The 11,102-nt window shown below is 45.6% G+C and overlaps 1 protein-coding gene across 2 annotated transcripts; it reads right to left on the reverse strand.

Moving 5' to 3' along the window:
- Nucleotides 1–625: 625 nt before the first annotated feature.
- On the reverse strand, nt 626–8,932 carry TMEM39B (transmembrane protein 39B). 2 transcript variants are annotated; one of them, XM_089478972.1, is made up of 9 exons: nt 8,720–8,932; nt 7,432–7,622; nt 6,753–6,972; nt 5,312–5,395; nt 4,310–4,464; nt 3,624–3,960; nt 2,837–3,024; nt 2,313–2,433; nt 626–1,239 (listed from the first exon to the last, which is right to left on the reverse strand). In XM_089478972.1, the coding sequence occupies exons 2-9, from the start codon at nt 7,557–7,559 to the stop codon at nt 1,003–1,005; spliced, it is 1,470 nt and encodes a 489-aa protein (XP_089335098.1). In that variant the 5' UTR covers nt 7,560–7,622; nt 8,720–8,932; the 3' UTR covers nt 626–1,002. The 2 variants fall into 2 exon arrangements, with proteins under 2 accessions (XP_089335098.1, XP_089335097.1); XM_089478971.1 differs by having other exon boundaries at nt 5,303–5,395; nt 8,720–8,931.
- Between the last annotated feature and the right edge of the window lie 2,170 nt (nt 8,933–11,102).

Genomic DNA, 11,102 nt, shown 5'->3' on the forward strand with positions numbered 1-11,102 from the left:
CTGGCATAGTGTTAGACTATGACTCTGGAGACCAGGGTTTGATTCCCCGCTTGGCCATAAAACCCACTGGGAGACCTTGGGCAAGTCATATGCTCTCAGCCTCAGAGGAAGGCAATAGCAAACCTCTTCTGAATAAATCTTGCCAAGAAAACCCCATGGTAGGTTCACCTTGGTGTTGCCTTAAATCAGAAATGACTTGACGGGACAATACAACAAAAACAAGGCAACCTTAAGACATGCTATTCTTGACAAGATAGCATCAGAGGAGGTTTGCCATTGCCTTCCACTAAAGCTGAGAGAGTGTCACTTGCCCAAGGGCCACCCAGTGCGTTTCCATGCTCAAGCAGGGACTCAAACCCATAAATTAAATAAGAAATTAAGTAAGGAAGTGGATTTTTGGCTACTTCCTATTTGGCAGTCCTTTAGCACCCAGAGGGCCGTGGAGAGGAAAACTGGGACCCCAGACCTATGTCCATCAGGATTTTCCCAGCCCCCCAATTAAAACCCTGCCTGCCCAACCTCCCCACCTTGACAACCAGGAAGAAATGCTGAGGGAGCAGGACAGCAGCTACTGCTTGCTCTTCTGTCTAACTCCAGCTAGTTAACAAACCAGGCTGACCACAGCTAAGAGTACAAAAATAAGATATTTTCCTTGTCATACCAGTTATCAAAGAAACCAAAACCAAAAACCAAAGCAGAGGTAAAAAACAAACAAAACAAAAACAAAAATACAGACATACAAAGCTCAGGGCCGGCCTGACTGCATGCTCCTCAAGTGCCATGCTGTGCTCAAGCCCTTTCCTCCTCCACCTCTGCGATCCTGTGAGATCTCCTGGGGGACAATTCTCCAGCAGTGTGGTGTTTTGCAGATACTGTAAAGGGAACAGGGCAAGAATGCCTCAGGCTGCCTTGTCCCCAAAGAAGCTCAGGGCTGGTTCCTTTTTGTTCACCCCCATCACACACACACACTCTCTTTTTTGCATTTTGTTAAGTGTGAGGCCTTCAATTGAGCTTCGGATCAGTCTCTCTGGAAGCGGAGTACGAATAGGCCTTCCCCAGCACCAGTCGGTCCCTCAGGAGCTTGAAAAAGGCATAGTAGTTGCTGAAGAGGATCAGGGCCAGCGAGATAGTCTGGTGCCACTTCTCCGACATGATCAGCGAGTAGAGCTGGTAGAAGATGACAGCCCCTTCCAGCAGGATCAGGATGTTCAAGATCCGCAGAGGTTTGCTGAAAAAGAACTGGAAAAGCCAAAAAGAAAAGGTTCCCTTCAGGAGAGAGATTTGTGGTTTGTTGCACATTGCCTGGCCTTTTGTCTGCAAGAAGACTAGAATGGTGCTTTTACATTTTTAAATAAATGGGAAAGAAAGTAGCTACAGCAGTGCTATTCAAAATGCCAGTTTGTGGACTGATTCGCACCGGTTTGGTGCTGATTCACAAGCCAGCAGGTGCTGATCCACAGCAAGTTTCCAAGAAAGAAACAGTTGCAGCCAACAGGCGCAAATATGGTTTTAGGTCTTAGCACAATGGGAAAAAGAAATTGCTGGTCCATTGTATCAATTCGTTTGAGAAGCATTGCTCTAAAGCTCATTCCAATCACAACTCATCTGCAGTCCAAAGGGTACTCTACGGCGGATGGATATAAAGGGGCTCCCAAATGGACTGATAAAATGGTATAAGGCTCCCCCTGATGGGCAAGGCATCTGAAAGCCTCTGCTGGAATGTATTTGCCCTCACAACCACTCAAGAAAAGCCCTGGAAGACCATGATTTCCATTTCTGACAGGGAGAAACTCAAGCCACCAGGCAGAGGTGTATAAATACAAGACCAAATTCCAGGCACTTTCTGCCTGCTCCCTTTTGATTTATGGCCCCAGCTGCTGAACGGGGTTGTATCAAAACAGTGCAACTCAAGTTATGTGATATGGGGACTAGCATCTTCCCCCCTCTCAAGTGCCAGAGACTGGTACCATGTCTGTGCCTGTTAGCTACAATTCTTTATTTCCTGGAAATCAGCAGCCAGTGCCTCTAGGAATGGTATCAATCCATGGACCACCACTTTGAGTAGCACTGTTTTAAGGCATTCCCTAGAGACAATGTGGTGTAATGATTAGGGTGGTGGCCCAGAACTGGGGTGACCCTTGTTCAAGTCCCCATTAGTTCAGTGGATGGCCTTGAGCCAGTAAATAATTCTCTCCCAGGGGTCTCTGTGCGAATATGTGGACATGAGTCTCCTATGAGCATTCTGGAGAGATGAAAGATAGAACAGAAATTTCCTTAACTCATACCCAGTCACCATAAGGGCAAAAACTTACATGAAACCGGAAGTGGGAGACGTCTGAAGGCACCGCCACGTTGTAATGGCCCACGGCTTTGTAAACGTTTTTGCTGTGCTTCACCAGCACTCCCTGTGGCCACATGCATTCCTCTGTCCACCTGGAAAAAGAAATTAAAAGTCATCTGACATGAGAAGAAAAGGAGAGGGACCACTGAACATGGCTCTTCTAGTTTGTTATTAAATATAATTAATTTTATTGTGTGAAAGGTTTTACCAAAATTGGTCATGGACTCCCAGCTAGTTCTCTTTTTATTGTGGGTTGGTAAAATCTGCTGTGGGTCATGGAGCCAAAAACTGGGCCCCACACTTCTTGGTATTACTCAGCCCTTGTGTGAACAAACCCCAAAATGTAGAAACTCCCACCCTGGATCATAAATAAGGGTCCATTTGCACAATAAAGGCTTTCCATTCAAGATTGTGCTATCCCTTGCAAATGTATCCAAACAATTTCTAAAAGATGATGATGCACAGGGATGGAACCAAATCCAGAGGGTTACTTACTGATGCTGCAACACATTGGAGCAAAGGGCTGGGTCAACCTTCTGCCAGCAGCCCAGATGTGCTGCGGCCTTGTGGAGGAGATCGCAGTAACGGGCCGGCAGGAGATGTTGCATGAGGATGACAGAGGTGCTGATGGAGACCAAGAGGAACAACTCACATGACCACCTTTTGTCATAATACTGAGTATTCTGTGGGAAAGAGAAAGATGAAAGAGAGAATGTCACCCACATAAGAGGAAGGATCAACACAGACGTAGCTATGGAGATGTAGTTACAATGCTTCTCAATGCTGCTGCTATTGTTGTGTGCCTTCAGGTCCATTCTGACTTATGGCATCCCTATCATGGGGTTTTCTTGGCAAATTTCTTCAGAGGGGGTTTGCCTTTGCCACTGCCATCCTCTGAGGCTGAGATAATACGACTTTTCCAAGGTCCCCTAGTTTCCACAAAGATGGGTTTCCACATCATGACTCACTGGGCCACTCTCTCGCATGCCAGATAGGGCTGCTTTAGAGGCAGGGTTGCAAGGCTTCAAAGGTAGGATGGCAGGGGTGAGAGTCGGGACTTTTGGCCACTGCAATTGTGCAATTACTGTAAATGTGACCTGGAATAATTACTATGTCGTAAGCCAGGCTTACAACACTATAATTACTGAATAGGATGCCAGCCAATATGTTTTTTACCTGTCATTCTTTTGCTATTTTTTAAAACTTCCTTGAGACTCAGCTTTGAGGGAAAAGTGAAGGGGATACATTTAAAAGGAACCTATCCTTTACTCAGTTAACATACCTTTACAAACCAGACTGGCACGAATGCCACATAATAGGCACTGAGCATGGAGCTGACCAGCACTTCCTTCATGCGCCAGTTGAAGCCCATCTTCAGATATTCCACCTCATTGCGGATCAGATCCGGGGAGAGGCAGCAGGCGTGGGTCGGCATGGCCTCCATGCCGTAGAGCTGCCGGGTGTGCTGCTTCCAGCTCTCCTTGAGGACTGACAGGTAGTCCTTTCCTCTTGAGCCAACGTCGCCGGTGTCCCGAGGGCCAATGTTGGCAACTTGGGAGAAGAGGCCGGTTTTGCGGAAGTCACAATTTAGCTGCAGGAAGGGGACATACATGCCAAACCTAAGGGAGAGGAGGAGGAAGAAAGCTATTCCAAAATTTCTTGTTTTTTGTCATTCATCTACAGGTACTTTACAAAGAAGGAAAGGGCAGGCCCTTGTCCTGAGAGGCTTACAATGAAAGAAATACTGCAAAGGAGACAACAGAGGAGGGAAATGGAGGCAGCACAAAACTCTGAATAACTTGAATGTAAGAATTTAAGTGTTTGCCGTGCAAAACATACAGTGCCCTGAGTATTTGTATTTGTGGTCAACTAAGGGGATTGTTTTGTTGTAGGGTTTCAAAGTTGTCTCATAGCAGAACTGGAAAATATATTTATATCTATCTATATAGATATGAGAAGATTACTCACGGATAGCACAAGAACAAGAGGTTGAGGAGAGAATATGTCGTGAAGAGGTGGATTATTGACCTGGCGAGACTCCAAACAGCCCCAGTAAGGACAGGGAAACAAGTGACCACCAGGAAAATGCAGCGTGGCAGGGAGACTTTGCTGGTATGAGAAGCCTGAGAAGAGAAAGAGAAGCAACAAGGTCAAACTCCACTCTCTCTTTGGCAGGAAAATCAGCAGTGCCCCTGAATTGCTTGTTTGGCTTTCAAAGGATTAAGAATGCAATCTCAATTAGTGGATACATCCACTGATATCAAAGTGACTTAGCTCACTTTTTAAACATATTTAAAATTGCACCCCTCTGAACAAATCTTGCCAGAAAACTCTGTGATAGGTTTTCTCTTAGGGTTGCCATAAGTCAGAAATGACTTCAAGGCACATAACAACAATGTAACTTAACCTAAACACCTTCTGCTCACAGCTTCCCCTTATTTATGCATTTATTAATATCAGGGCTCTCCTCCATCCAAGGTGGCTTACAGCATACCACTGAAACTAAACCATCAAGTGAAGCTGTACACCAGCACCCAACTCCTTCTAACCCCACCAATTGTATTTTGCAGGAAGAGAGGGCAACCTGAGGCCCCTCCAGATGTTGTTCGGCCCCAAGCCCCATCAGCCCTAACCAACACAGCCAAGAGTGACACCTGAAGGGAGGTAAAGCCCAGCAACATCTAGAGGGCTGCATTCTGCCCACTTCTATTTTAGAGGATAGTATCTATTGCAGCAGGTCCCATATTTCAGAACCTCCTTCCCCATTCTTGCTTGCTTGTGCAAAGTGGGCAATGGACACTATCCTCTGGCAAGATCTCTCAGGGAACACCCACTAAAAGGGTCAGGAGATAGAAGAGGATTGTTCTTTCCATAAGAAAAAAGGAACGTAAAGAAGCCCAAATCACAAATGACACCCCCACCCCTCTGGACTGATGGAGTGAGAGGGCTCCCCGCCTCTACCTCCTTCACCTCCTTCATGACAGCACCGATCAACCTCCGTGCCAGAACAATGGTAGTCACCGCTAGGACATTGAAGTCAATGAGATGAAAATTCTGCAGGAAGAAAAGAAAGGAGAGGCTCTAGTTAGCTCACAAGCCGAAGTCTTGCCAAGAGAAGGTCTGGTCACTAAGAAATGCATAAAAACGAATTCCACAAGAGAGCCAAAACACTCCAGCTTCTTATGGATCAATGGGGAGTTTTCCCAATCCAACACTTGTGCACCTTTGCTTTTAGCATGATGCCTAATCTCCTAGAGAGAGAGGGAGTTCCAGAAAATGACCATAAAAATCACACAAGCAAATGCTTTACTATTACAGTTGTTTGTTTCCATGGCACTTTGAATGTTTGGCCTAGTTTGCCATCCAGTGTTTCAGAATGTCCCTCTGGCAAGAAACCTTTAATAATCCCTTAACCTGGAAGGCAGCGCAATCCCACAATTCACAAAAATCTCTTATCTTTCCCCTCCCCTCTCCAGAGGAATTATTCTGCAGAGAAAAAAAGATGTGGGTTTTTGCATAGAAAAAAGTTTTCTGTGAAGAAAATGAGCTTCTTCAGCAGAAAACACCGATTCCTGTATAGAAAATGGCATGGCATTGCTTTGATTAAAATAAAGTTTGTGTCCTTAGCAAATGTCCCGTAACTCTGTATAATCTTACACAGCCTTCACAGTAAACTATTCATGGAAGTAGTACAAGATCTTCCTTTTTAGTAAGGTTTTGAGGGGTTCCTTGTAAAATATTGGGTGGGTTATTTTTCTGTATTCTAACAAGAAATAAGATTATTTTCAATGTTGGATATTCTGTCTTTCTTCCATCTCCAACCTTATGTATGTTATATTTTACCAGATATCTCTACCTTAACCAGACTCTATTCAACATATATCTCTACATTACTTATACATCATCATCCTTGTTAAATTATACTTAATTACTTCCTCTAGTGGTCCTGGTAGTTGGTCCTATCTAGAAATCAGCTTTTTGTGTTACTAAAAATAAAGTTAACACAATAAATAAATTGTGAAATATAGTATATAATATGTGTGTGTGTGTGTGTATGTGTGTATATATATATATGGGGTTATTTTGAACATACAGTTCACCCACATCATATGCAGGTGTGACATACGTGGCTTTCAGCATATGTGGAAAGCCACGCTGGCACAACCGGCGTCGTGCACCGGAAAGAGTAATGGTGCGTGTGCCCATGGTGCGCACCGCCGCGCACACGAGCCCCATTACTTTTAATGGGGCTTGAGCATATGCATAATTTCCCTTACATTGGGGGTGGATGGGTCCGGAATAGACCCCTCGCATAAGAGAAGGGACCACTGTATCTGGTTTTATGAAACTGGCTTCATGATTACAATTTGACCTTTTCCTAAACTGTGAAATGACAGACAATGACACCCACCAGTGAGGTATGAGAGGGAGGGTGGGATGGCGGATACCACCACACGGTTTTGTAGATGTTGATGTAGTGGACGAAGAGGGCGATCAGATGGCAGAAGAAGAGCTGAAGTTCAAACAAGATGCTTCTCTCGGTGGGCAGCTCCGGGATCTTGCAGTGTTGGAGGGGAACCACGGTCTGGGTCGCCAGAGGAGGGCTGGAAAGGCCTGTCCCTGAACCGCTCCTATGGGGCAGTGGGCAGAGAAAGAGTCAGCACAGGAAAAACAGTAATGCAAATGAAAAAATACCCAGGATTGGGGTTTCCCAGCAGACAATGGATCTCCTCTTTGTATATCCTCCCACCCCAAGACCATGCCATTCAACAACGGAACCATACACAGATTGACATGGACATCACTCCTCCCAACCCAGGATCACACTATATATGTATATGCGCACACCCCTTTCTCTTCCATGCCAGCATCCTCTGAAGATGCCAGACACAAATGCTGGCGAAACGTCAGGAACAAACTCTTCTAGAACATGGCCACATAACCCAAAAACCTACAAAAAAAGCTATGGATGCTGGCCATGACAGCCTTCGGCTTTTTCAACAGCGATAATACGTCTGCTGTTCTCCGAAGTAAGGAAAGTCCCAGAAATGACAGACTCAGAGGGCAATGTCCTTGGGCTTGGCCCTTACCTGGTGCGTGAGCGGACGCTGGTGACGGAGGAACTAGTGGAATGACCGGTGCCCCCAGCAGCTCCGCTTTCGCAGAGAGGGTTGCGGCAGTAGGACGTCCGGTTAGGCCCCCGTCTTCCCCCTGCCATAACCACCGAGGGTCAAAGAGGTCTCTGGCTTCTTTCCTCAAATGGTTCCTTTGGCTCTAAGGACTGGAAACAAAAGCTTTGTTAAGGCTGGGTAGTAGTTGCGGCTACTCTTTAGCTGGCTGCAAAGCACCGCACTAGTTTTAATATTTACATGTATCAGTTCAGTATGTAGAGAGATCTTGTAGTGCCTTTGAGACTCACCCAAAGAAAGAAATTGGCAGCATGTAGGCTAAAGTCTACTTCCGCAGATGCATTTGCACATAGACTGAAGTCTCTGAAAGCTCATGCTGCCAACCTCTTTCTTCCAGTGACTCTCAAAGGTGCTAGAAGAGCTCTCTACATATCATCATCATCGCATCTAAATGCATACAAACATATAAATGTGGACTATATATATATATATATAAACACATATATGTATGTGTACATACATATCACTGTCTCTGTGTGTATTTATGCGTGTGTGTATATATATATGTCTATGTACGTATATATGTGTGCATATGCATGTGTGTATGTTTGCATGTATATAAACATCTATATATATACACACACACATGTGTATATATGAGTATACGTATATGCATATGCATGCATGCATATAAATGTCTCTGTATATATGTGTGCGTGTGTGTACATAAATGTGTGTGTATGCATGTATATATCCGCATGTATATGTATGTGTATATATATACATTTGTATCTATGTGTGTATGTGTCCATACATATATGCATAAGTGTACATATGTGTGTGCATGCACATCAATGCCTGTGTGTATATACTTTGTGTGTGCCGTGTCAACCCAAGTCACACTCTCTCAGCCTCAGAGGATGGCAATGGCAACCCTCCTCGGAAGGAGCTTGACAATGGGCTGCATCCACACTGGAGAGATAACCCGGTTTGGCACCGCTTTAACTCTGGTTCAAGGCTATGGAATTCTGGGAGTTGGAGTTTGTTGTGGGGCCCAGAGCGGAGCAGAGCTCCGCTCTGGGCCCCACAACAAACTCCAACTCCCAGAATTCCATAGCAGTGAGCCAGACAAAGAGTTAAAGCGGTACCAAACCGGGTTATTTCTCCAGTGTGGACGCATAGACATACAAAACAAAGCCGTCCCCCTACGAAGCCCAAGGGTCCCTTCCCTCCTTCCTTCCTTCCTCACCCATCTCCGCCCGGCTTCCTCCACTTCGGGTCCAGGAAAGAGCCGCCTCCGCCGCCGCCTCCAAGGGAGACAAGATGGATGGATGGATGGAGAGAGGCAGCGGTGACGGCGGCCCCGCCAGGACAAAAGGCCTCCGCCGCGAAGGCAGCGCCGCCATGGAGAACTGCGCATGCGCGCCACTAAACAAAGGACAGGAGACAAGCTCCCAGCTGCACGTGGCGGGAAAGGATGGATGGAGGGTGCTTTGTGTCTCTTACATTGGGGGACTTTGGGGGATCTTGGTATCCCCCCTCCCCCATGGGGACCAAAATCTGTGGGTGCTCAAGTCCCCATTAAAATTCAGTGGGGCATCATTATCATTATAGTGGCCCCTTGGTATCTTCTAGGGCAGCGGTCCCCAAACGGTGCCCTTTAAGAGATTTTTGGACTTCAGCTCCCAGAAGCCTCAGCCATGTTGGCCAATAGTTTGGGATTCTGGGAGCTGAAGTCCAAAACCATTTAAAAGAGCAGTTTGGGGGCCACTGTTCAAGGGTTTGGTTCCAGGACCCTCCCATACCAAAATCCATGGATGCTCAAATCCCATTATAATACAATGGGGTATTATTATTATTCCTTTATCTGTTGGGGCTTGGTTCCAGGAACCCCCCCCCCCCCCAACCAGTATCTATGGATGATGAAGTCCCCAATGTATAGTGGAGTGTTATTATTACTACTAGTAGTAGTAGTACAGTGGGCCCTTGGTTATCTGTTGGAGTTTGGTTGCAGGACTCCCTCCCCCATGGATGCTCCAGTACCATTAAATACAATGGGTATTATTATTATTAGTAGTAGTACTTCGTATCTTCTGGGGTTTGGTTCCAGGACACAACCCCCAGATACCAAAATCCATGGGTGCTCAACTCCCCATTATATAGTGGGGTGTTACTACTACTACTACTGTGGGCCCTTCACATCTGTTGGGGTTTGGTTCCAGGCCCCCACCCCCATGGATGCTCAAGTCCCATTAAATCCAATGGGTATTATTATTATTAGTCCTTTGTATCTGTTGGGGTTTCGTTCCAGGACCCCCCCCCATACCAAAATCCATGAATACTCAAGCCCCATTACATACAACAGCATAGGGAAATGGCACCCCTTCTAGTACTGTGTGTATACCTACACATACATATATATAGATAGATAGATATACTGTCTATCTTATTGCAAACCAATGACAGTTTTAAGTTGAAAGCACCGAACTATGCACCCGTGTAGTTATGGCTTTCTCTTCTGCAGCATCCGGAGAAGGCTGATCTGTACCAAAGGGATGCCAAGAGCTGTAGACCAACAATACTTCGGACCATTATGAGATTCCCATCCTGGCCCTAAAGTCACCAGAATCCCATGCTCAGGTGCAAAGTAAGACAAAATGGCTATTAAGTGCAGGGATGGTGTCCTGCTGGGCCCACTACAGAGAGGCTGACCTGGGCCCTTGCTTTGCTTTTGGTCACAGGTTTTATTGCTTTAGAATGTATTCTCATTGTGGTTTCAGCTTGCTTTCAAACTCCTCTGTATTTGTATTCTGTGGTTTTCAGCTCTGCCCAGCCACTCGGATACAGTGGTCCCTCCACATTCACTGCAGTTAGGGGTAAAGGACCCCTGGGAATCTGCAGGTTCTCCAGTGCAATGCCGTGGTCAACATCTGCCAGACATTCATCATAGAATTGTGTTGGAGGACCTACAAATGCCTAGAGAAGTGTTTTCTCTAGGAACTTCTCGGTTCTCCAGCACATTTTGGTCAACTTATGGCAGAGTTGCACTGGAGGATCCAGAGAGAACATATTAATTAAAACTGGTAATAAAGCCACAAAAGTCAAAGCTGTGGAGGGCTAACTGTAATATATTAGTGGGTGCTATACAAAAGTACCGTTAATAAACTAAAAACTGCCAGCATCTGTAGCTTAGTTCTTTGGGCCAGGAGTTAAACTTTCATGCATTCCATTCTGGTGGCCCCACTTAACTCAATAGATTTGGGAAGAGTCAACATATGCACAGAAAATGTGTTCCCTTAGAAGCACAGTACTGTATTTCACAATAAAAACCCTTCACCCTTCACATTTTTGTGCCTGCTGTGGAAGACGCCTTAACTCTTTTTAGACGAGTGTTGCCAAATTATTTAGACTTTGATTTGGCTCAGAAAGGCAAGAAAAGTCTGTCCAACAGCTATGGCTCCGGCGGTAACCACACACATTGCGCAACGGCTGCTGTTTTTCCAACAACCAAAGATCTTGTCATTTATCCTTGTCAAAATCACTGAAGTGGAGAACACTTTCGTGGCTACGAACTGGAATGCAAAGGACTGCATAATGCAGCTTCAGGACAGAAACGCAGGCACAAAAAGCAT

The sequence above is a fragment of the Sceloporus occidentalis genome, unplaced genomic scaffold (genome assembly GCF_023333645.1).
Source record: "Sceloporus occidentalis isolate IW3139 unplaced genomic scaffold, rSceOcc1.0.p SCAF_13, whole genome shotgun sequence".
NCBI lineage: Eukaryota > Metazoa > Chordata > Lepidosauria > Squamata > Phrynosomatidae > Sceloporus > Sceloporus occidentalis.